General features: G+C 34.0%; 2 protein-coding genes across 2 annotated transcripts in view; one reads left to right on the forward strand and one right to left on the reverse strand.

Moving 5' to 3' along the window:
• COP1 (COP1 E3 ubiquitin ligase) overlaps positions 1–26,965 on the forward strand; it is a 156,725-nt gene that overhangs the window by 30,420 nt on the left and 99,340 nt on the right. The window contains 3 exon segments of the mRNA XM_037506422.2: positions 3,374–3,442; positions 16,852–16,911; positions 17,774–17,850. Coding sequence (XP_037362319.1) covers positions 3,374–3,442; positions 16,852–16,911; positions 17,774–17,850 — 206 coding nt within the window.
• LOC119241258 (high mobility group protein B1-like) lies at positions 5,747–6,571 on the reverse strand. The gene has a single exon (XM_037506423.2). It carries the CDS (start codon positions 6,478–6,480, stop codon positions 5,833–5,835), a length of 648 nt encoding a protein of 215 aa, XP_037362320.1. The 5' UTR covers positions 6,481–6,571; the 3' UTR covers positions 5,747–5,832.

Below are 26,965 nucleotides of genomic sequence, written 5' to 3' on the forward strand. Positions count from 1 at the left end.
GACAGACTGAAATACACTGCTGAGGGAGCAGTGGGCCAGACAGGAGAGGTCTGCTGTGCCACGTGGGTAGTTCCCTGGCCAGGGATCAAACTTGTGCTGCAGTGGCTGCGGACAGCCTCATAGGTTTGTCTTAACTCCTTGCGCCACCAGGGAGGCCCTTTAGATTTTTTTTTTTTTTTTGACACTAGATTTAAGGAAAAGAATGTGTTGATAGAAAAATATCACCTAAATAATAGAAACATTGAGATATGATAAAATTACTCTTGTTAGTGAAATGTTACCTGCTCATTTAATAAATAGAAAGTCTGGAGGCAAGCAGGGAAAACATACTAGAATCCTAAAGCATTTTTTACTTTCTGTCACACTGGAAAGTCTTCTCTCTTTTCTCCCCTTTCTCAACCTGTTTTCCCCAATCCTCTCCCTCTTTTCCTTTTCCTCTTCCTTATTTTTTCTAAAAAACCCAGATAATAAATACTTACAAAGCCTAACAGTACTGCAAGGTTTATGGGAAAAATCATCAATCATCAGTTTTCGTTAAGTCATATGTCTGTGTTAATACCCTGGTTGCAATCTTTTCATCTTTTAATTGTTCTTTTTTGTGTTTCTGAGTAACATGCCTATATTGTTCTACTTGCAAAGTTTTATGCAAGGAAATATTTTTTTCCCTCAAAATTCCAGGTGCCTTCCTATTGAGAAACTACTATAGAGTTAATTGTACTTGGGAAGATGAACTCATGGTAACTAAACTCATAAAGACTGAGTTATTTTGTGAAATATATAAAGGTCAATTAGAATATTTTCATAGGTGTCACCAGTGCATTGTCATCCAGTTGGAAAGCTAATCTGGAATGCCAAATATGTATGGATAGTAAACCATGAAATTAAATCAAGAAGAGTTATACAGTTCACATGTTTAATTGTATTATTGGGTTCTGCTTAGGCAGAATCCAGTTAATCAATAGGGATAATCGTACCTGATCTTTAGATTTAAAAAATTGAAAATAGGACAGTATAGAAAAATAATATATTACAAAATTTGAAGCATATTCCAGATGGCAGAGATATTCTTTTGAGACACTTGACTATGAACCAGCTGGGACAAATGTGACAGAACTTGCAAGGAGCAATGAGAGTGGAAAATAAGATTCTAAATATATTTCTCTCTTTTTTTTTTTCCTTCTAAATATGTTTCTCTTCACTCCCTTATTCTGGTATTCTCTATGAAAATGAGATAGTTGGGCTAAATGATGATTATATCTTTTATGGAAGCTTTGACAATTGTAAGAAATGTGTAGAGAATTAACTTCTTGGACTTCTATTTTTAGTGGTGGGCTAACTAAGGGATTACTCTCATGTTTCGTTTCTGAGATTGTTGTAACAGAATATTCTTGCGCTAGACATTTTTATATAATTGGCTATTTTCTTCTCATTTTAAAGCACTATCTTTTTGCTCTTTTGTGTAGTTTCCCTTCATATTTACATAAGGAATAAAAATTTTATAAGTTTGGGCCTCCTCTGGTGGCACAGCGGTTGAGCGCTGGGTTGCAAGGCTGCCCGCAGCCTCTGCAGCACCAGTTCAATCCCCGGCTACCGGTGAGGGTCCCACAAAAAAAAAAAAAAAAAAGAGTTTTATGAATTTGCTATTTATCTCATTTCTTCTTTAAGTTATTGCTTTAAAGAATACTGAATTGTAGAAGATGATACCATATGCTCAGTGCTTAGTTGATTACAGCTTTCCTTTGATCTTGAGCTTTGGGGGACTTTTTGCTGTCCCCCCTTCTTTCCCTATTTATATGTCCTGATTGATAGATTGACATGAAGTATTTATACTTAAACTTCTTGCAGAAATGAACCGTGTTACTTACTGGCATTCTTGGCCACGTATATTACTTTTTGTTTGAACATGTGGTCTTTGCTGTCCAGCTAAATAATCTGTAGACAGTTTTAGATAATCATTATGAAGAAGTCCTAAGAAATACTATGGATCCTGGGACACTTGTCATCATTGTTGAGACACAGGATCCCTGTGAGTTTGTTCTGTGTGACACTCCCTTCTTAGGAATGTGTCTAAGGGCCAATAAATACCAGTTTGTTAGGCAATGTAAAATTTTATTTTTAAGTTTTTAGTTTATGATACCGCGTTTTATAAATTTATCCAGTGTGAAACATTAATTCAGTTGTAGTTTGTTAGTTGGAATATCAGTATGATTGTCAGGTCATATTTATTCTCCCTTTTCTTTACTTGTCTTACGTATTTGTCTGTTTTGCCTCTTACACGTCAAAATGCAAAAGTTTCTTACCTCTCTCCAAAGATAGACTCTGGAAGTGAGTATGAAGTGGGCATACTTATTTGTAGTATGCGTACTATTTTTTTTTTAAAGATTTATTTATTTTTATATAAGAGCTGGGTACAGGCCAGAGGCGCAGGAGGGATTCACCAGAGACAGAGCAAGGAGCAGAACAGGCAGACAACAGAAATACACTTTTGAGGGGAGCAGTGGGCACGACAGGAGAGGTCTGCCACACCATGTGGGATTCTCGCCGGCTGGCTGGGATCAAACCCGCACTGCTGAGGCTGCGGACAGCTTCACAGCAAGGCACTAGACCCACTGCGCCACCGGGGAGGTCCAGTATGCGTACTATTCTTAGTGATTCTTCAGAATTTGATTGATTTATTATTATAATTTTGTCAAACATATAAATTCCTGGAATCATTTCTAGAGTAAGAGAACTAGATAAATCTATCCCAGTGTATGCTCTAATGAATTTGTCAGATACTTCTGTCACATAGGTAGTTAAATTTAAGTTTTATTAATCTTATTTATTTTTGTTTTATGTTGGAAGTACTTCAAGTACGTTAGACTGGGTTTTTTGATCTTTTCAAACATAAATAAAAAATTAGAATTACATTTATTCATAAATCATCTTATTCATTTTTAGCTTTTGATATTTTTATATACATTTTTCAGATTCACCTTGAATTTCTTGGCTCTTTGTGTGAATTTTAACAGCAAAAGATACACATTTGTATCTTATAAGTTTGTATGGGGAAGAGGAGGCTCGGACAGATAACAGAGTTGCCATTTCCTATAAATACGTTTTTTCAGTACAGTAGATGAGGAATACAGCTTAAAAATACTTCTTAAAATTAATTTTAGTTTGGACAGAAAATGACTTAAAAATGCCAGTTAGCAAATAGGAAAACTGATTAAATCAAAGCAATTAAATAACAGACTTAATAAAGTAAGATTCAGTAACAGGCTAACTTAATGGATGAATGAAGTTGCTTTGTACTGGTTATACTGTGCTACTAAAGAAAACTTTGCACTCAGAGTTATTTTTTTAAAAGAACAATTATAATTTTCTATTATAGGAATCACATGCAGCCCAACTACAGATCCTTATGGAATTCCTCAAGGTTGCAAGAAGAAATAAGAGAGAGGTATATTATTTTATGTATTTACATAATGTTTTATTTACTTTTGTTAACTATTTCCACTTTGCCCCATTTTTGTGAAGGTGTTTCAAAGAAAGTACTTTAAGCATTTAAAAAGCATTTGTGTTTTCTTAACTACTTGTTACTTAAAAAAAAATTTGTTTTGTGGGGTTTTACATGTTTCTCTCTCTCTTACTTAGACTTTGAACTCATTGAGAGATTTAGTGCATAGAAAATTACCTGACAGTGAATGTATAAATGGATCAATTAAATGAACATTCCAAGCATGAGGGTGTATGGGAGTTAAAGGAAATGGCTGGTCATTTTCTGTGTCCTGAATTATTTAATATTTTCAGTGGTCCCTGAGGTTTTTTTTACTGCTTCTTTTGGGATCTATTAATACTTGCAACAAATTGATTAGAGATTTTCTCAGGTAATAAGGATATGGCATATAACTCTAAAAAAAGACTCTGATGGTTCTAAGGTTTTTACCTTATGAAAAAGATTTTTACCTTATGTAAACCTGCCAATTACATAGGTTCTGACAGAAAATTTAAAGAGATAAAGGTCTTTTGTTCATGGCATATCTAGCTGCAGTAACTTCATATTTGCATCAATTCCCCATCCCAATTCCCCCATCCCAAGTCCAACAAGGGTGATACAGAGATGGGCCTAGGTAGATGCTGCACATGCAATCGATTTGTGGTTAAAACCAAGGAACTCTGAGCTTAAGAGACCTCAGTATTTTAAAGGCATTTGTTAGGAAACCTTTCCAGTCTTAGCCTTGTAGGGAAACGCTTTATATTTTATTGATTGGAAAACAAATCTGCCCTCTGTCCTAGATGCAGTCACTGTTTCTTTGTTTACAGGGTATCTGTACAAACAGCCTTGAAAACATGTTAAAAAGATAATTTTGAATAAAAGCTATCGTAAGATGTGTGGAAATGAGAGCTCAGTGGAGGACTATTCCCCAGCAATAACTCTTCTTCATGATCTTTATTTGTTGCCTCTCTGATGTGGTAGCTGGAGCTTTCCAGTAGTACCTTCTATGATATTGCCTTGATCACACAGCTCTTGGTATCAGTGTTTCTGTATTTTTGTTATTAAACATCTGGGTTTATTGTGCTGTAGAATTTTTCAGCTTGACTTTATTTTTATTTTAATGTGATTGATTTTTTCCTCCCCCTTTGGACCATATTTTCTTACTGTAGTCAGTTTAACCAAGAAATATACTAGTTCCAAGTACTTCTGGGTGTTGGTGCCTCTTCTGTGTACTTACAATATTGTTAATTTTCTTGTTTTTATTGTATTCATGATTGAGTATTTCAGGTTTAATTACACAAGGGCCTCTAGGAGCAATGCTAACAAATTTTAAAAATTTGAAACTAAAGTATGTGGTTAAATTTTCCTCTTGCATTTATTATAGAGTAAATTTACTTGTTTGGTCTCAAATATTTTTATTAAAAGTCTTACGTCTTGTAATATGATTTACACTTAAACTTACTCAAGCAGATATAGACTGAACAGGAGACCAACTGCTTTTGAGTTTCTTTTACTAAGTTCAGCATTCAGTCTTTGAAAAGTAAGCGTGTGATTTCATGCTTTTAATTTTGTATGATGTCTTGGTTTAAATATTGCTGTATTCTCATTAAGGATATTAAATCTGCTTTTCAGATATAATGTGCTTATTTGCTCCAGTGTCACATCTCACCGGTAACTTACGGCTATTACAACCTTATGTTTAATTTATTTTCCCTACTGATTCTCTTTTGAATATTAAGAGAAAGGACTATTCATGGCACACAGACATTTGAATTTGTTTTATATTGCTCTGTAACAAGTTACATTCAAATTTAGTGCCTTAAAACATCAAACACTTATTATTTTAGGTCAGGACTCTTGGTGAGGTATAAATGAATACCTTGACTCAGGGTTTCTTGCCAAGCAGTAGTGGAGGTGTTGGCCATGGCAGCGTTTATCTCAAGGTTGAACAGTGTATGAACCCTGTCCAAGCTTACTCACTATCTGTTGGAAAGAGATACCAATTCTTTGCCACAGGGGTTTCTCATAGGCTAGCACACTACATGTCAGTTGGCTTCCCTCAGAGGGAGTTAGTGAGAAAACAAGAGAAGGTGTTGAAGACGCCAGTCACATACTTTTTGTAATTTAATCTTGGAAGTTACATCCTAACATGTATGTTCTTTCTGTTAAGTAGGTCCAGCCTACACAGAGACTTACACAAGGGTGTGAATTCTAATATGTGAGGCTCTTTGGAGGCTATCTTAGAGCTTTCTTTTTTTTTTTACGTTTCAATTTTTTTCTTTAAAAGGAGTGAGTTGTGTGCAGGGGGGTTAAATGCTTTATAGACAAGAAAAAAAAACTGCGCTAGAACCAACTTATTCATCATCATCATCCTCTTCTTCATCTTCATCTTCTTCGTCTTCCTCCTCTTCCTCATCCTCTTCATCTTCCTCATCTTCCTCCTCTTCCTTCTTTTTCTTGCTCTTTTCCGCCTTGACGACCCCTTTTTTGGCCGCATCAGGCTTGCCTTTAGCTCGGTATGCAGCAATATCCTTTTCGTATTTTTCCTTCAGTTTAGCAGCCTTCTTTTCATAAGGCTGCTTGTCATCTGCAGCAGTGTTATTCCACATCTCCCCCAGCTTCTTTGCAACATCACCAATGGATAGACCAGGATGTTCTCCTTTGATTTTTGGGCGATACTCGGAACAAAACAAGAAAAAGGCCGAAGGAGGCCTCTTGGGTGCATTGGGATCCTTGAACAACTTTTTTGTTTCCCCTTTAGGGGGGATATAAGTTTTCATTTCTCTTTCATAACGGGCCTTATCCGCCTTTGCCATGTCTTCAAACTTTCCTTTTTCTTTAGCAGACATGGTCTTCCACCTCTCTGAGCACTTCTTAGAAAACTCTGAGAAGTTGACTGAAGCATCTGGGTGCTTCTTCTTGTGCTCCTCTCGGCAAGTTTGCACAAAAAATGCATATGATGACATTTTGCCTCTCGGCTTCTTAGGATCACCCTTGCCCATGTTTAATTACTTCTCCTCAGCGAGGCACAGAGTCGCCCAGTGCCCGTCCGGCTCTCACTTGCCCCGGCGCTGTCTCTATGGAGCTCAATGTACTGCCTATCTTAGAGCTTTCTTATGACAGCATTTAATAAAACCATGTATTAAAGTGAACGTGATATTTTTCAAATTAGATTGTTTCATGTAAAAGCCAGTCACTTTTGTGCAGATTTGAATCATCATTTGAGCAATTTCTTTACCTTCAATTTGACTTTATTTTAAAATATACTTCCAGATGTTTTCAGCACCTGTTTAATAGGACAGTTTTGATAAGTCTTGGCTTTGGGTTTTATTTGGAATTGTAATGAATTGAATTTTGCAGTGTTTTTGTATGAACTAAAACACAGAAAAGTCCGTAACAACAAATATACAGTTTAAAGACTCATAATGGAATGACCATCTGTATTATTATCAAACCAGTTCACCAATACGTTATTGCTAGGACTCCCAGACAGATTATTGAGTACCCTTTCTGGACTTTAGCTATCTTCCTTTTCTATTAGGTAATCAGTAATCTAATATTTATGGTCATCACTTTTCTGTTTTCCTTTATTGTTTTTGTAAGTATTTATGTCTCTCATTTTTTTGAACATAATATAAATATACTCTGCAATATGTAATCTTGTCTTTTTGGCTCAATGTTAGGACTCATCCATATTTTTGTATATGACAGCAGTTGATTCATTTTTGTTGTTTATAGTATCTTGTTAGTGACTATCTCATTTTTGTGATTGATGAACTGTTAAGTTTTTGTTTTGGTGCTATTCACAAACAATGCTGCAGTCTTTCATTTGTATACAGGTATGCATTCACATATATATAGTGGTATAGTAGGTATGCAGAAATGGAATTGATGAGTCATAGGGTGCATATATATTATACATATATACATATATGTATACATACATCTTCAAATTTGATAGCTAATGCCTTACTGTTTTCTTAAGCAGTTGTTTTAGTTACTGTTCCTACTTTGTGAGTGTTCCTTATTATTGTGCTGTGTTCTTGTCAATACTTGATATCAGTAGACTTTCCCCAGTTTAGCTGATCTTGGGGTTTTGTAGTGCTCTTTGTAGTTTTAATTTGTATTTCCATGATGACTAATGAAATTGAGCATCTGGTACTATTTTTAGTAGCTGTTTGGATTTTGAGTATTTATGAAGTGCTTGTTTAAGACTTTTTGCATCTTTCCTATTTTGCCGATTTTCTTAATGTTTTGCTGATTATATAGTCTGCATAATATTCTTTATACTGTCTATTATCTATATATCCTCTATTGCAAATAATTTTCCCTCTCGTTCAGATGCTGTTTTCATTGGTTTAATGATGTCAGTTGATGAACAGATGTTTGTCATTAATAGTCAAATTTATCAGTATTTTCTGCACTAAGAATTTTGTGCCATATAAGGAAATGTCCATTGGATGTCATGAAGATATTTTGCTGTATCAGCTGTTTAAAACTGTATTAATTTTTCTTTCACATTCAGATCTGTCACCCACTGGGGAATTTATTATTGTATAAATTATAAGAAATAGGGAACTTTTCGTAAGGAAGGTTATCCATTTTTCCACACTTCCATAGTAAAGATGTTCATCCTTTTCCAGTTCCTCTGAAGTACCGCCTTTGTCATTTGTCATGTGCTTCTATATTTGTGTCTGTTTCTAGATTCCCTTTTCTGCTCCATCGATCTATTTGTCATTCTTTTTAGCATTACCACATTGTAATGTAATATTTGTCTTTTAGAAATTCTTAGCTACTAGTGGCTCTTTGTATTTCTTTGTAAATTTTAGAACTGGTGGATATATTTCCATGGTAAAACTGCTGTCATTATATTGGGATTACTTTGATTCTCCAGATCAATTGGAGAGACTATATCTTTACATAGAGTCTTCTAAATTCATGTATGTGGTATTTCTCTATGTACAGGTCCTTAAGTATGTCCTTCACAATTTGAATATTTTTCAGGGTATTATTCTTACACATCTTTATTTTATATTTGTTCTGAGGTCATCAGTCATTTTTATGTGTTTGTAAATGATGCCTATGTCTTTAATTTCACTTTCTTACTGTTTGTTGCTGGTATATAGAAATACAGTTGATTTTTACATATGCAATTTTTTTTTACATCCAGCAAACTTGATAAACTCAATTCTAATAATTTGAAGACATGTTTTCTGTATACACATCATCATCTACAAATAGTAATATTTTAGTTTCTATCTTTATGATCCTTATATCTTTTATTTATTTTTCTTGTCTTACTCTGCTGGCTAGGACATCCGGTACAATGATGAATAGAAGTGGTGATAGCTGGGCATCCTAGTCTTGGTGCTGATCTCAAAGTGAAAGCTTTCGACGTGTCACCATTAGGTATGATGTTTTTTGTAGGTTTTTTAGTAGGTATTCTTTCATCATTCAAGGAAGTAAATTTCTATTCCCTGTTTCCCGAGAGGATTTTTTCCTTTAATGATGAGTGGGTGTTGAGTATTCTCCATATATTTTGTGTATTTGAGTTTTTTTCTTCTGTTAATGTGAATAATTACATTGGTTTAATATTAAAAAGTGCATCAATTTTGCATGTAGGGTGGCTAGCAGTCCTGATTTGCCCAGAAATATCTATCACTGAATGTTCTGTATTCTAGGGAACTCTGCCAAGATGGTTGTTTTCTCTAGTTGTATCCCTTATGTAAACCAATCTTAGTCATGGTTATATTCTCTTTCTTATGTTGACTTGCTGTTATTTTGTTTAGGATTTTTGCTTCTATGTTCATTAATTAGATTGTCCTATATTCTTTTTTTTCTTACACTAATCTTGTCCCGTTTTGCTATTAAAGATAGTTTTATCAAATGAGTTTGGTGATTGTACCCTCTTTTTATACTTCTTGAAAGAATTTGTGTAGCCTAGAAAGAATGTCTTTGCTGAATGATTATAGAACTTGCCAGAGTAGAGAGGAGTTTTTTTTTTTTTTTTTTTTGCCAGAGTAGAGAGTTTTAAACTATTGATTTATCTTCAATAGTTAAGTTTATACAGGTTTTTGTTTGACTTTTGATATAATTTTTTAGTTGTTGTCTATTTCATCTAAATTTTCAAATTTATTGGCATGAGATTTTCTTAATACTAAGTTTTCAATGCTTCCAGAGTTTTTAGCTATGCATTTGACCTTTGGATCTATTTACTGGTGCTGTCTTTTCCTCTTTTTACTTGATGAATCTTTGCAGGAATGTATCAGTTTAATAAGTCTTACCTAAGAACCCCCTTTTGACTTTATGTTTTCTGTTTTCCATTTTGTAAGTTTATACTCTATTATTTTCATCCTTCTGCTTTCTTCTTATTTTTGTTACGTTTCTGATCTGTTAAGTAAGATGTACATATTATTTTGCAGAATTTTTCTTAATATAGTCATTTAAGGCCATAATTTTCTTTTTAGCTGTATCATATTTTGGCATGGTTTTTTGTTTGTTTTCCTTAGTTCAAAATAGTTTCTGATTTTCATTATAGCTTTTCTTAAGCTTGTGGGCTATTTAGAAATAAAGTTAATACTTGAATGTGGGGATTTTTTTTCCCTTTTAGTTATGAATCTGTCATAATTGCATTGTTATCAGAAAATACTTAATGTTTTATGTTGTTGAGTGTTATTTTGTAATTGCATGATGCAATGTAAAGTTTGTTTTACTTATGCTGAGAATTTGCTGCATTCTTCTGAGTCTTTGTTTCCTTGTTACATTAGTTACTGAATCATTATATTTGAGTTAAGTTTCTTTTAGACAACAGATATTTTATCTAATCTGTCAGACTCAGTCTTTAGTTGTATATTTAGACCTTTATATTTAATGTAAAGGTTATGGCTATATCTGACATTTTATTTCTCTCTATTGTTTTTATGTCTTTTTCCTTCTGGGCTAATTGATTTTTTTTTTTCAATTTTATTATTATTTACAGTATTTTTGAATATATTTGTATAGTTTTTTTTTTTTTTTAAAGATTTATTTATTTATTTATACAAGCACTGGGTACAGTCAGAAGCACAGGAGGGTGAGAGAATTCACCAGAGCCAGAGCAGGGAGCAGAGAAGGCAGAAGGACCGAAGTACACTGCTGAGGGGAGCAGCAGGCGGCAGGAGAGGTCCGCGCGCCATGTGGGACCCTCACTTGGCGGCCGGGGATCGAACCTGCACTGCAGAGGCTGTGGGCAGCTTCGCAGCCCAGGGCTCAACTGCTGTGCCACCGAGGAGGCCCTGTATAGGTTTTTTTTTAAGTGTTGCTCTAGGAGTTTCATTATACATTCATAACAATCATAATCTTATGGTGTTGACCTTTGCTTTTGAACAAGTCATTGTAATATTACTCCATCATACAGTTTGTTGCTGTTGTTGGGGTTTTTTTTTTGGTCCTGTTTCCTTCTCAATTTTAAATGCCATAGGAATATTGAAATAAGCTTTTTAATCAAGTCTGTTATTTTAGGAGTTAGGTATTAAGTGTGTGTAGTTTTGTAGGATGGTGGAATGGATGGTAAAGCTTTAGTTTGCCTTTCATATGCTAAATTTGCTTTACTTTTGGTAGCAACTCTTACAGAGTGTGTGTGTGTTTAAAGACTTATTTTTTTAAAAAGAGCATTTCTTAGTAAAATTGAGAAGAAAGTATAGTGATTTCCCATATACCTTTTGCCTTTACATGTGCGTGGCCTCCCACATTATTAAAATCCCTTAATAAAGGTTATGTTAGTTATGTTTATGAACCCACATTGGTACGTCATAATTACTTAAAGCCCATGATATATACTTTAGGGTTCTCTTGCTTTTGTATATTCTTTGAGTTTGGGGAGATATATAATGACATGTATCCATTTATTATAATATATGGAATAGTTTCACTGTCCTAAAATTCCTCTTTGTTTCACCTATTCATCTCTTCCCATACCTGCAACTCCTGGGAACTGTTGACTTTCATTATCTCTATAGTTTTTTCTTTTCTAGAATGGAATCATGCCATATATAACCTTTCAAATTGTCTTTTTTTATTTAGTAATATGCATTTAAGATTTCTGTTTCTTTTCATGATTTGAAACCTCATTTCCTCTTGACTCTGAATGATATTCTATTGTCTGGATGTACTGCTCTGTATCCATTCAGCTACTGGAAGACATTTTGTTTTTTCCAAGTGTTGGTAGTTAGGAATAAATATGCTATAAATGTGTTTATGTTTATGCTATAAATGTGTGTGGAAATACATTTTCAAGTCCCTAATGTAAATACCAGGAAATATGAATATTAGGTCATATGGTAGAGTATGTTTAATTTTTTAAGAAACTGACAAACTTTCTTCCAAAATGGCAGTACCGTTTTTTCATTCCCCCCAACAATGAATGAAAATTCCTTTTGCTCCATCCTTGTCAGCATTTGGTACTCTCAGTGTACTGGATTTTAGAGGCTCTATTAGTGGCATTTCATTGTAGTTTTAATGTACATTAAATTTTGCTACTTTTTTTTTAAGCTAATATTTTTTTATGAGAGTTTTAATATTGTTTAGTTTTGAATGTGTTAGATGATTTGAAGTTTCTTGGCAGCTGTAATTTATAATAATTATATTAGCTTCTAAAAAAGAAAAATAAGGTACCGAGTATAATACCTTAGAATATTTTTATCAAATCATGAGTAAAGATCAAATAAATGAGTACTTCCTGGATGAAAGCTAATATCAATAAATGGGATTCTTTATTTTTGAATTCTTCTGAGATGTTTCAAATTTAAATGTTTCTTTAAATTTTCATTGGATGTTGGCACAGTGTGTTGTGTTCAGAGAGTGCTTGATTTTGATGTGCTTTAGTTTACGACTGGGCTCCAAAGTCACATTTCTCTACTTTATGTGCTTTATGTTTACTATTATGTTTCATAGCTCTCAAATTCATGATGGTATTAAGGCAAATTTAACCAGGAGGTGTCTGTTCATTCCCAATTTGTGATCAATTTTCATTGATTCCAGAGTTCATCTTTGTGGATTTTTTTCTCACATCTGTGAACTATTCTAGGATTTTGAGTCATGCTTTTAATTTAGATTCTGTCCAGGTTGTGAAACATGTTTCATGCTGAATTTAATCTATTTCTTCTTTCCAACTCTCTTAAATGTTTTTTTTTTTTCCTTTTTGTCTTCTATTTCATAGTACTATAATGTCTTGCATTGATACCTGAAAGGAAAACATATGCTTCCTTTATCACTGTACTCTCCATACTCTGGCGACCGAATGTGTGGGCAATTTTCCCACACCAAGCTATGTTCTCTGATACTCTGCAGACACAACTGAGTGTCCTACAGTTCAATTCAGTTCTGACACACTACCCAGAATTAGCATCAGATTTCACAGTCCCACAAGATTAAGATGCCACTGCACATAGTAACCATAAGTTTGGATTGTTACCTACACTTTCTTGATTGTCCAGCTATAAATCAGTAGGTTCCCACTACTCTCTTCTTGGGCTTGATAAATTTCTAGAATGGCTCACAAAACATAGAAAAAAAAAAGGTTACTGACCAGTATACCAGTTAATTATAAAAGAATGCTATTTAGAAATAACCACATGGAAGGGATGCAAAAGGCAAGGTATGTGGGAAAGGGCACAGAATTTCTGTGACCTCTCTAGGTGTGACACCCTCCTAGCATCTCCATGTGTTCACCACTCTAGAAGTGCTTCGAATCCCTTAAATTAGATTTTTAAATTTTTATTTTGTTTCAGATGAAGTCTTATTACATAGGTGTGATTGGTCATTGGTGATTCACCTCATTTTCCAGACCCTTTCCCTTCCTTGGACATTTGTGGGTGGAGCTGCAAGTTACAACCCTCAAATCCCAAGTTTTGATAACTTCCAAATTCCAAGTTGATTTCTTGGAAACCAGGTCTTATCTGGAAGTTTTATGGCATCCCTCAACCATGAGCTATCATGTCACCTTACAGAAAGACACATATCATCAAGATTTGCAGGAGTTGTGACCAGGAGCCTGAATGTAGGCCAAATATATATATCTTATTATAAATCACATATCACAATACCCTAATAATTTATAGCTCCAAACACCTTCAGAATTTCATTTTGAAATGTAAATACCTCAAATCTTAATGTGTTTTTTTAAGTACTTACCATTTCTCCAGTCTTCTTAAAAACTTTATTGATAACTTTTCAGACTTTTCATGTAGGTTACATCAGTTTGTTTTATACTCTATTTATTAGGGTAGCACTTATATCTTAGCTTTTTGATTTTAAATTGGAGCATATGAAATTGCTGTTTTTGGATGTTTATTAAAATGGTTTGAATATTGGCAGTTCTAGTTCACTTTGTAGCAGCCTCCATATATAATAGATGTGTTATCCAACAAAAGCTTTGGAATACTATAAGGATGGAACATTATTATCAGGGAGTAGGGCATTAGACTTTAATACTTTTTTAAAAAGATTTATTTATTTATGCATACAATAGCTGGGGTACAGGCCAGAGATGCGGGAGGTGAGAAGATTCACCAGAGACAGAGTAGGGAACAGAACAGGCAGATTGACTGAAATACACTGCTAAGGGGAGCATCGGGTGTGACAGGAGAAGTCTGCCACACCATGTGGGAATCTCCCTGGCCAGCCGGGAATAGAACCCTCACTGCAGAGGCTGTGGATAGCTTCACAGCACTGTGCTCAACCCGCTGCGCCACCGGGGAGGCGCTAAATGTGTATTTTTAAAGCAGTCATTCTAAAGACCCCTCAGCATATGTTTTAAGTAAAGATTTAGAGAATAGAGAGTTTTAAGGTTGTTAAATAATAGTGGTTTGCTGAATTGAAAGTTAAGATCACTAGAGTTGAAAATGCCTGTGAGCCAAAAAGGAAAAAGGTTTAGTGATGGTGGAAAATAACTGGGATGTATATAAGTGCTTAAAATCAGTGATTTGATCACTTAGAATGAGCCAGACTAGAGAGGTTTTTTTTTTTCTTCAAAATTTTATTGACTTGCCATTCATTTACAAAAACAAGTTTGGGAGTATAGTTTCACACTTGAACATGTGCATATATTTCATTCACCGTCTACCAAACCTCCAGTGCCAGTATACTATTACATTCCCTCCCCTATCTCCACTTCCCTCCCTGAGTATTCCTTCTGATAACCACTTTATTTTTCAGAGTCTTAGATTAATTTTGGTTACATTTTACAGTTTGTTTACTTTAGTTGTTTATATTCCATATGTGAGCAAAACTGCGTGGTAGTTGTCTTTCACTTTCTGATTTATTTCACTTAGCATAATTACCTCAAGATCCATTCATATTGTCCATATCCCTCCATATTTAATTTTTTTAATGACTGAGTAGTATTCCTTTGGGTGTATATACTTCAATCTCTTTTTCGAATCATCTGTTAATGGATATTTAGGTACTGGCTATTAGAGTGACCCTTTTGTTAGAGTGGAAGACAATTGGAAATGGCTAGGAAATAAAAAAGTGGTAAGTTCCCTCTTGTTCTGTGAAACCTATGGCATGAGAAATTTATCAGTTGACGAGCATTTATTTGAAAGAGTTCCAAGATGTACTGTTTTTGAGGAAGAACAAGTTTTCAATTATGAGTATTGTGTGAATAATTTTAGGGTGAAGAAAAATTTATTAAAGGAGATGGATGAGTTGAAAACATTGGACAGTGTTAATCACTGTTCTTATATACTCCTACATCCGCCCATGCACACACACAGTCTTCCCTCTTGGTTTGGGGCTATGGCTCTCTCCATTTTAATAGTCAGCATGGGACTGTTCCTGCCTTTGCCCGTAGCTCAAACATTGGTGTCCTCTACCATGTTTTTGTTCTTATCTATTCTGATATTACTGGGTGACATTGGGTGATTTCATTAAATGTTATAATTTTAGATTTATTGTTCCCCTTTCTCATAACTTTTATGCCTTTGTATTTTTTATACTGCTTATTCTGTCTTTCCTTACTCTTCCATCTGGCAAAAGTTTATTATTCTTTCAAGGTTCACACTTTAATTTCAGGTCTAATTTTAGCTATCCAGTTGCCCTTCCCCCTAAGTTTTCCAGCTAGGTTAGGAGTACTCTGTTACCTTCATTTTCTGTGCATACCATATCACAATGTTTACTATGATATTTCATCTGTTGGTTCACTTGTCATCTTAGGTAGACTGAATTCTATGAGAGCAAGGGTTATAGTTTTCTAAATGTTCTTCCTATTTCTTGGCAAAATGCTCACTATTGGTAATATTTGAATTAATCAGTTACTTCTATTATCAACTATGTATACATCTTGCCACAGAAGAGAGGGTGTGTGCTAAAGTTAATACACCTTAAATGTCTGTTTACCCTTACCAGTATTAAAGAATGAAAATTAAACAATAAGGTATTATTTTCAAGAAGTAATATAGCTTACTGGTTAATTGCATGAGTTTTGGAACAAGAAACCTACCTTGATTTGTACTCTAGTTCTGGTGATCTTGGGAAAATCATTTAATCTTTCTGCACTTTTCCTACTGTGTAATAATACCTGTTTCATACCTGCAATAAATATTAAGTAAATACTCATTATTGTTATTTTACATTTTAATCATTTGGTTCAGTAAATTGGGTTAGAGTAATATAGTGACATATAGATGGTGGTAGGCATTTAAGTTGATGTAGTGTTTCTGAAAAGAAGTTTTATATAGTGAAGATTTTCTGACTTTTGATCAAATAATTCCATTTTTAATAATCTTTTAATAAAATTTGGAGTACAGACTCATGGACCAGAATTATTTACCATCATTTGCAAACAATTTAAATCTCTAGTGAGAGGGGAATGTTTAAAGATATTGATACTAAAATATTTGCATTTTAATGATACTGGAAAAGGTTATGATGTAGTTAGATAGCAAAGGTAAACATTCTCTTAAATATGTTAACATATTAAGAGAAAAAATGTTGTTTTGAACTTATGATTACTTTGGAGTGAAGGCTCTAACCTGAGACTAATTTTATTTCTAAAATGGAACATGCTGCCATTTATTGAGGTAATTTGAATTTCCTTAGATATGTTTTTTTGGTAAGTCACATTGTCAATGTTCAGCTTTCATCTTTTTGTTATAAAATCAACCCTTGTGTGAAAGAAGTACATATTGTATTTTCTAAAATATTAAGTCTCTACATTTGCGTTTTTAACATGGGAACTTCCAGATCTTTTTTGCCTATGGTTTGTCACCCCTACAGTTTGCCATTATGCCCAGTTTCTTAGAAATCATCTTCCAAAAGTAAAGCTATTTTATCATTGTGATGGTGCTATTATGGTTTGGTTTAGGCTTTTGTTCTTTTTTTTTTTTTATCAACAGCAACTGGAACAGATTCAGAAGGAGCTAAGTGTTTTAGAAGAGGATATTAAAAGAGTGGAAGTAAGATACCAAGAATTTCTCACATCTCTAGCAATTTTTCAGTTTTATAAAATTGTTACTTTTCCCTTTAAATTGTTGCATTAAATTTATGGGATTGGTCTCTGTTATATAGAAAGTAACAGATGTTGCTTTAATTTTAATTGAGAGTGCATTTTTGTAGAAAAAATTCTGAGCACTTTCTCTTGATGGTAAAATGTATTCCAATTTGTTTTCACAGTGTTTTATTGGCATAATTATTCTCAGGTAAATTGGAAAAAAATTTAATTTTCTGATTTTAGAGAGTTGAACCTAATTATCCAGTTACCACAATGTCATGTTTATAATATTTAGCAATAGGTTTTCACCTGGATTAGTTAGTGATTAGATATTTCACTATTCTCACAATGTTCTCTCTCTTTTTTTTTTTTTTTTTAAAGATTGATTTATTTATACAAGCACTGGGTACAGGCCAGAGGAACGGGAGGGTGAGAGAATCCACCAGAGACAGAGCAGGGAGCAGAACAGGCAAAAGGACCGAAACACACTGCTGAGGGGAATAGTGGGTGGGACAGGAGAGGTCTGCTGCACCATGTGGGAATCTCCCTGGCCAGCTGGGAATTGAACCGGTGCCCCGGAGGCTGCAGACAGCTTCACAGTTTCTTGTTCTTTAAGAACATATATTGTAGAAAAGGCTTGTCTTCTAACTTTTAAGTTTTATGTTCTTTTTATATCTGTGGAATGGAATCCTTAGGAAATTTGGATGTTGATACCAAAAGGGACAGATAAAAACTTGGGATTAGAAAGGAATATACTATATCTCATTTTGATTTAAACATCATTTGCTTTGGCGTGTCTACTATAACTCAAATAATTGTGCTTTCAGGAAATGAGCGGCTTATATTCTCCTGTCTGTGAGGATAGCACGGTGCCTCAATTTGAAGCTCCTTCTCCTTCACACAGGTACAAAGCTTCACACTTAAAATTGCTTAGGATTTATGTTACAAAGTGCACATATGGTACTAGTCCTTGTGAGCATTTTCCATGTAATGTACAAAACCCTTGAGAAATTACTTTTGGTCGTGATCTAGAAATGAAATTTAGATAGCCCATCTGTTTCCTTAATGCTTTAAATTTTCATGCCAGGAACAGTTAGTGAGTAGAATATTATCATATAATGAATTTACTCTTGAACTAAAAGTTTGGTGAATTTCTTGAAATGATAGTAGCTTTTCAATTAAAGTCAGATAACACTAAAATCTATCATTTAAGAACATGAAATGGTAATATTAAAGGAAAATTTTATAAAGTACAACCTTTAGCTTTTCTTGGTCTGGTAACTCTTCCCAGATTTAAAGTAATTCTGTTAGTTTAGATCTCCCTGGTATTTTCTTTAAATTCCCTTTATAAATTTCATTAAGATTTCCCTTCTATATACTCTATTAATATATTGACACAGAAAGGGACTGATGAAAACTTCAGACTGCATTAGGTTATTAGATAGCTAGAATAGATTATTTTACTCATAACTTTCCTACATTTTAGATTTGTAATAGTAACTAGCCTAACTCATTAAATATTTTTGAAAATACTAAAGAATGTCTGTGGTTTCTTCTAGCTCCACAGTTCTATTTTGATGAAATACACTTTACCTAAAATTTGAGTGTGAACTTATATGCTTGAAATATTCAAAGTAAGAGCAGTTTTATGTTTTTAACTTTTAAAATCCAATTTGGGATAATGCTTCAGTGGAAACTTTTCAGAGAAATAGTTTTAGGATAATATGTAGTTACCAGACAGTTTAGTGCCAGGACAAGAGATTACACTAATCTTCAGAACCTGTGTCAGTTCATAAAGCTATTATAGGTCTACTTTGGTATAAAATGTGGGAAGAACATTTCTGGGAGGTTTGATATTTTTCCCAAGAATTATTTTATGGAGAATTTTTGTGAATGCCAATTTATTCTGGCATGACTTTGGAAGTATATTCAGCTTTCCTCCATATTCTTTCTATTTTCTTTAAAACACTGGGAATTATTTAGTCTGTGGGATATTATCTTTAAGCTTAGCATGGTATACATGGGGTCTTTTTTTTTTTTTAATTGGGGTCTTTCTTAATGGAATGTTTATTATGTGAGTGCATGAAGGCAAGCAGAAGTTGTCATAGAAAAAAAATAAACTGAGAATTTTCATTGTTATATACCTCTTTGTTTAATGTTAGCATTTACATATCTGTCCTGTTGAGGTCTTTGTTAAATAGTCTCTCACAGTTGACTTTTATTAACATGTTACTTAAATAGTACATTTTAAAAAATTGTCTCTATTTGTCAAATGCCTCTGATATGCTGGGTACTATTCTAGCTGTGGAGTCTAGCTCGGAAGGACCTGTCCTTTTAGAGCTTACTCTTTGGGATGTGTATGTGTAGAGATTATCACAAATACTATTGATACATAAGTAATTATGTATGTAATAGTAGTACATAACATCTAAGCAGTACCATGGGAAGAAAAAAATAGGCATACTAGGAGTTTGCAAGAAGATTTTATTTTAGTTTGGATAGTCATGCTTCTCCGAGAGTTAGTAATATTTAAACTGTGTAAATATGTGAAGTATAAATATGATGGGAAGTCATGAAAGAGTTTTGAGTAGGATCTGATTAGATTTTAGTATACTTGCTGGCGTTTCCTTATAGAGAATAGGGAATCTGTTTCTTCTCCCTGCCACTGGAAGCTGGGTGGAGAAATGATGATTTGGGTTAGCATTTTTTTTGTTTTTTGGTAGAAGAGAAGGGAAATGGTTGTGTTGTAAAATAAAGTACCATGTCTTAAAAAAGATACAGGATTTCATGAAGTCTATGAAAACATTGTTTGAGATTTGCTTAGTTTGTATGCAGTTGAGATTCGGGCAGAGTGAGCCTGATTAGCAACTGATAAAGGGAAAATGGGCACACATGATATTTTTGTCAAAAGAATATATTTTTTTAAAACAAGTAGTTTGACTATTATTCAGGGCTTGAGAGAGTTATTTGGAAATAATTCTGTAGCTCTTAAATACCCTCAAAAAGTGACCCTTAAGATTAAGATGTGAAGGGCCTCCCCGGTGGCGCAGCAGTTGAGTGCTGGGTTGCGAAGTGCCCGCGGCCTTTGCGGCACTGGTTCGATCCCCGGCTGCTCCCCGGCCACCGGAGGAGGGTCCCACATGGCACGCAGACCTCTCCTGCCGCCTGCTGCTCCCCTCAGCAGTGTACTTCGGTCCTTCTGCCTGCTCTGCTCCCTGCTCTGGCTCTGGTGAATTCTCTCACCCTCCTGCGCTTCTGACTGTACCCAGTGCATGTATAAACCAACCAACCAACTAACCAACCAACCAAATAAATAAATAAATAAAACATGCCTCTATTAAAAAAAAAAAGATTAAGATGTGAAATTAAACATACTAGGGAGGTTATATTATGCTATCAATATTTGACTTTAAGAGATGGCCTGCAGTTAAAATTATAATTCCCTCCCCATCCTTTATAATTATTGCCTTTGTTATTAAATGCCATACAGTTATGCTTTTATTCTTTGTTGTGCCATATTGGTTTCTCCTTTAAGCAGGCTTACTTTAAAAAGTCTTCTGTAGATTATTTTCATAATGAGGACTTTCATGTATAAGGTCATTGAATCCTTTACATAAATTCTGGGTTTATATTTATATTCTTTTATGTTTAGTGAAAAGAAAAACAAAAGACAAAAAAACAATGTTAACTCTTCCTCTTCCAGCCCCCCATCCCTGCCAGTTTTATCTACTGTTGACCACAATTAGCTGTTAATTGTCATATTTTGTTAGATCTTTCCTTGCTGCCTTGTTTAAACCCTCATTATCTCATAGATTCTAGCATTGGCCTTTTAACTATCCTCTTAAAGTGTACTGCCAGAAATTTGATCGTGTTTCTTTCATGCTTAAAATCTTTCACATGTAAATTGGTTTAGATACAACTCTTCTGCATGGTCTTCCACCTGAACCCTGCCCTGCTGTGTTTGTGTTTTAGAATTGATCCCTTAAATCAGATGTTAGTATATTTTTGCTTATACTGCTCCTTTTGTCTAGAAAACTTCTGGATTCATCTCGTAAGTGGCTTTTCTTCACCCACTTAAGAATTCAACCAAGGGTAAATGTTCTCTAGTCTTTCTGACACACCATTTCCCTCATAAGTGAAGGGGAAAGAAAAGGAAAAGATAGAATTAATCAGTTTTTTTTTAAGATTTCTACTTATTTTGTTCTTGCTTCTGTACTTTACATACTCAGTTATGTGTAGTTTCCTTGCTTTAATTTACTGCAATTCTGTGAATATTGCGTTTTTGTTACATTCCCATGTTTTTATATGAGCATTTATACATGATTGGGCTTAATAATGTTTTTGAATAAAATGTGCTAGACTATGTATCATTTTATTTTTATTGTTTATGAAACTAAAAAAAAAACAAGAATACATTACTATCAGCCAGGTTTCATTGGGATGGGGTTGGAGTTGAGTGTGGCTATTTCTTGAAAACTGAGTTGAGTTTTTGTTTAAACAGCCTTCATCCCGTGCAAATTTCTCATTTTAGAATTGGTTCAAACCACAGATTGCTGCTCTGAGGGCCTTACTATTTCTGCTTTAGATGCTGAGGAAGATAGTCTCCACAGTTCTTAATTTTCATTTTATTGTTGCATGTGTAGTTTGTTGCAAATATAGTTTGCACTTTATTGTTGCATAGCTGCTTGTATCAAATTGTAAATGACAATGGTAGGCAATCACAAACTTTTTTACTTGTTGACAAATGGAATTGGTCCTTTTATCTGAGTACTATTCTGAAATCATGTGATCCAATCCATTATTCTAGAGTATCATTAATATACTAGCATTTTAAACTTTTTAGCTCAAATGTAAAAATTTAAGTAATGAAACATTTTGGTCATATTTTCTAATTGACGATGAAAGCGATGATTTTGTTTAGATTAAAATATATTTAGGCCCAAACACTTTAATTCTAAAATTTAGTTTTTTGTCTTTTTCAAGACTTTACCACTAGCTTTGCTTTTAAATTTTTAAATGCTTTCATAGTTGTGGGTTTTGTCTTTGCAGTTATTATCTCATTATTGCTTTATTCTTTATTTTCACTCAAGTGTTTTAGAATTTTCAGTTTTTAATCTCTTACCTCTGTGCTTTCAGAACCTCAAAGAACTTAGTTCCAAGATAATTAATTCAAACTTCTTTTTCTGTTTAGGATGGTTAGACTTTAATATGACCCAGATAGATGTGTATTAAATTTGCAGAATGACTCTTGTTTTTCCTATCATGTAACAGTATATAAATATAGTAAAAATAGAAAAAAAAATTTTTGATCTAGATTCTAATCTTTAAAATGCCTTTACCAGTAATAAATTTTCTATTGTTCATAAATTTAATTCATTTTTAAAAGAGATATGCATAACTTTAAATTCTGAATTGCTTATTCAAAGTTTTTGTGCTATAGAACGAGATTTAGAAATAAAATAAATGATTAAGATAATATAGATAAGACTTTTGTATAAGACACTTTTACTTTTATTTAAATTCTTGACCAGTTATCTTTGAGATTTCATTTGTGTTTCCTATCATTTTTGCAAAGGTTCAGATTAGTAAAAATGTAGGTACAAGAAGAGAATAACAAGGGGTCGCGTAATGAATTATTTAAATATTTCTAAGAATATATACATGGGGTAGTATGTCATTATCTTGTGAGCTTGTACATTATATAATTTGAGTTCAAATTTTAGGAACTTGATATTGCATAAGGGGTCCTGAATTAGATAAAGAAATTTTTTATCTTACTCATGTGATTATCTAATTACACTGCCCCAGTCATTAAAAAAATTTGTACATGTGGGTAAAGGGGCAGGTGGTGGTTAGGGATGGTATAGCAAATGAAAATAGATCCATCTTCTGTTTTCTTGCACATTGGGTCCTGGACTGGCTTGTGACCTATGACCAGGATAGTTTCTCAGTGGCTCCTTTTTCACATATGAGTTCTTAGTACTTTTTGGTAATTATTATTGGTTCAACTGCTTTATTTTACTTGAGAAGATAACTTCTTTTAAATGTAGGAATTGAAATATTTTGTGGTCAAGTCTCATTTAATCTTTACATATTTATCTCTTAATTTATTATATATTTTAATATCTGAAGAGTTTTAATATAACCTTTGTGTCCCTTATTCAAAAAGAAAAATAGTGGCAATATAGGAAATTTTCGTACACAGACTGACACTTTGCCTCCAAGATTAAGTGGTTACAATCAAGTCTTAAAAAGTATGTTACAGGGCCTCCCCGGTGGTGCAGCGGTTGAGCGCTGGGTTGCGAAGCTGCCCGCGGCCTCTGCGGCGCCGGTTCGATCCCTGGCTGCTCCCCGGCCACCGGAGGAGGGTCCCACATGGCGCGCAGACCCCTCCTGCCGCCCGCTGCTCCCCTCAGCAGTGTACTTCGGTCCTTCTGCCTGCTCTGCTCCCCACTCTGGCTCTGGTGAATTCTCTCACCCTCCCGCGCTTCTGACTGTACCCAGTGCATGTATAAACAAAAAACAAACAAACAAACCAGCAAACAAATAAATAAAGCATGCCTCTATAAAAAAAAAAAAAAAAAAAAAGTATGTTACACTAGCACGAGGACTCTTGAACATAAATGATGTTTTGCTGTATTTTAATAAAGTACCTACACAGTGGGAGAGATAGTAAAATCAGTTAATTGTTTTATTGTTGGGAGCACTAAGGTTATTTGTCTTAATGCTGACCCTCTGGCATGCAAAGGAGATAAACTTGAAGCCATAGGCAATGGAGGACATTAGACAAACAGGGAATTTTAAAGTTGAGCTGAAACAAAAGGACATTCGAAACACAGAAAATGAATCCTTGGCAATGCAGTGGAAGGTACTCTTGGTATGTCTTTAATACTCCTTAAATTGATAGATTATAGAAATATAGTAAGTTATGAAACATGAGATAATGTAATTTCCTTTATTTAGAATATTTGAAGAATTTATTCTTTTAGTCATTCAGCCAGTTTTTGGAGGTGTATGAGGCATGTATAAAACACTGTTTTAGGCACTGGGAATATTTTAAATATGTAATATTATAAATATAACAGACTGTCTCGACTCTGCCCTTATGGCTACATAGCCATAGGATGGAAAATAAAGTATTCTGGCAAATCTGCTTTTTTCAAAGAAAAGTTATGTCATGATTTTTCTGACAACCCAATAGTTTGTTCTTTGAAGAATAAATTTAATCTTTCTTTTTCCTAGAAGTGGTAGATATGTTCTATGCAGCTCAATATTTTTATTATTGAAATAACTATGCATTCTTCAAGCAGACAAACCTGTATGATTGTGGGAAATCTTAAGGGAGTCAGCAGTATTTCAGAATGTAGTGTTCTGTCTAGTCCCACTCTTATCCCCAACTTTAGAAAGGCAACACAGTACATAATCAAGCATATTAATATTTCAACTTTGAAAACATTAATGTTCAAGCCAGTGAGATCTAAATTATATCAAATCTGTTCAGCTCAGGTTCTACATTCAGATAAGTTTCAGCATTCTAGGTTTTAGGAATTGAGGTCTTATATAATATTTTTGAACCCATTATTTTAAAAAGTCAAACTTATATTGCTAAAAAAGACCATTATAATGATCAGTGTTTGTTTATAAAAATTTGTATAAAATTTGTTGTAAATTAGCTTGATGAAATTCAAATACCATGAAACAAGTAATAATACTATATCTAAAGAGTCTTTTTAAGAAAAAAAATTGATGTTAGTTTCAATTGGATTTTGCATCAAAATCAGAAAATTCCTGCTTTTCTAGGGAGAACTAATTTCACTTGCAAAAGTTCTGTGTATTAGGTGCTGTTTTTTAATTTACACATTTTATACTCAGCCTTAGAAAAATGCAGTGTATAGGGTTTTATATTTTCATTTTACAGATGAGGAAATTGAGTCAGCAAGATGAAGTATATTTGCCTAGCATGACACAGTTAGTGGCATAAGCAGTATTCTAATCCAGGCATCCTTTCTCCAGATCCTTTAAATCCCTGTGAAAGAATTTTGGAAATCATAAGAGAGCTGAGAATAAAACATTGAAAAGAAGGTAATGGAAACCTTTGTTTCAAAAATGGCAGGGCGGTAATTCTTAAAGAAAACATTGTTTTGATAGTCTTACAAAAAGATTCTGGAATTACACAGTCTGGGTTCAAATTTCATATAATTTTATCAGCAATTTGACTTTAAACCTCAGTTTTCTCATCTGTAAAATAAGGATAATAATACCTGTCTTGACTAATAGATACTACATATAAAGAGATGAAAATAATTCCTGGCACATAGTGAGTACCCTATCTATGTTAGATACTGCTGTTACTGTTGTTAGTAGAAAAATTAGTCACATTCATTTTTGGATAATATGTCTAAATAGTTGGGGTCAAATATTAAAAGGGTTTGTGAAATTAGAAAGGAATAAATGAACGCAGAGACAATTTCTAGTATTTCTTGAGGTGTCTGCAGATTTTGGGTCACTAGAATTTTTGTTGTTTAGTAAATGAAATTCATCATCAATTTGAAATTCAGTATTTCAATTCGTAAATAAAGGAATGGTGAATAATACCATACACTGATGTAGCAGTGTAAAAGTTTTATGTTAAGTAACTGATAGAAAAGCACTGTTCTGAGAAAAGCAAGTAATTTAGTTCTGATCCTTTGGTAATACTAGGGATTATGCCTTGGTCGAAAGGGAATAAAATATAGTGACAAACTTTATTGCTTTAAAAAATGAAAACAATATTTGGTTGTAATTATCATTATTAAAATTTATTTCACATTTTCATGTTGCATGTTGTTTTGTATGTTTTGTTCTGAAGAGCTGGTTCAATAAATTTATGTAGAATACTGGAAAAGAACAGATTTTGGATATAGGCCCACATAGTTTATTAAATGTAGAAAGTATATTATTTTCTCCTAAGTTTATACTAATGAAAAAGCACATTCAGTTCCCTTATTTAGGAACCTCATTTATTTTCTTTACGTTCAGCCTTAAATGATCTCAGTATACTTTATTTTGCTCATAGATTAATAAAACTTAATTTAATTAGCTAATTTACTTAAAAAGTGAATCACCCTTTTCAAATAAAAGTTCAGTCTAAATCTAGTCACCTTAATTTATTTGAAGCTTTATTGACAGTTATTTGAAATGTATTGGTGATTATCTTTCATATTTATAGATTGCTCTGTTTTCACTTTTCTTCTCACGTATGTCTATGAAGTGGGTTGGGCTAATCTTGAGAAATGTAAATGATAATAGTCTCTAAGGTTTGTGAGGTTTAGATTGTTTAGGTCAATGCCTTATGTAGCTGTTACTGTTACTATTTTGTTATTACTGTTATTATCCCTTTATGATTGTGGCTAACTCAGAGTTAAGAAGTAGTACCAGCACTAGAATCTAAGGACCCAGCCCAGTAATAATTGTCTTTTGATCACACACATGCATACACACACACACACACACACACACACACACACACACACACACACACACACATTTTAAAAAAGAATCACAGGGAGGGCCTCCCCGGTGGCGCAGCGGTTGAGCGCTGGGTTGCGAAGCTGCGCGCGGCCTCTGCGGCGCCGGTTCGATCCCCGGCTGCTCCCCGGCCACCGGAGGAGGGTCCCACATGGCGCGCAGACCTCTCCTGCCGCCCGCTGCTCCCCTCAGCAGTGTACTTCGGTCCTTCTGCCTGCTCTGCTCCCCGCTCTGGCTCTGGTGAATTCTCTCGCCCTCCCGCGCTTCTGACTGTACCCAGTGCATGTATAAACAAAACAAACAAAGAAACCAGCAAACAAATAAATAAAGCATGCCTCTATAAAAAAAAAAAAAAAAAAAAGAATCACAGGGTTTTATTTTTCAGGTTCCTTCTGTTGCAGTTCTGTATGCGTTAGTCTTTATTAGTGAATAAGGTAAGGATCCTATATAAAATACATTTCAAACCTGCAGTCATTTTTATTAAAATGTTATTTAAAACCTACAACTTCAAT

Source organism: Talpa occidentalis, unplaced genomic scaffold, assembly GCF_014898055.3.
Source record: "Talpa occidentalis isolate TD23 unplaced genomic scaffold, MPIMG_talOcc4v2.1 talOcc4.12, whole genome shotgun sequence".
Classification (NCBI taxonomy): domain Eukaryota; kingdom Metazoa; phylum Chordata; class Mammalia; order Eulipotyphla; family Talpidae; genus Talpa; species Talpa occidentalis.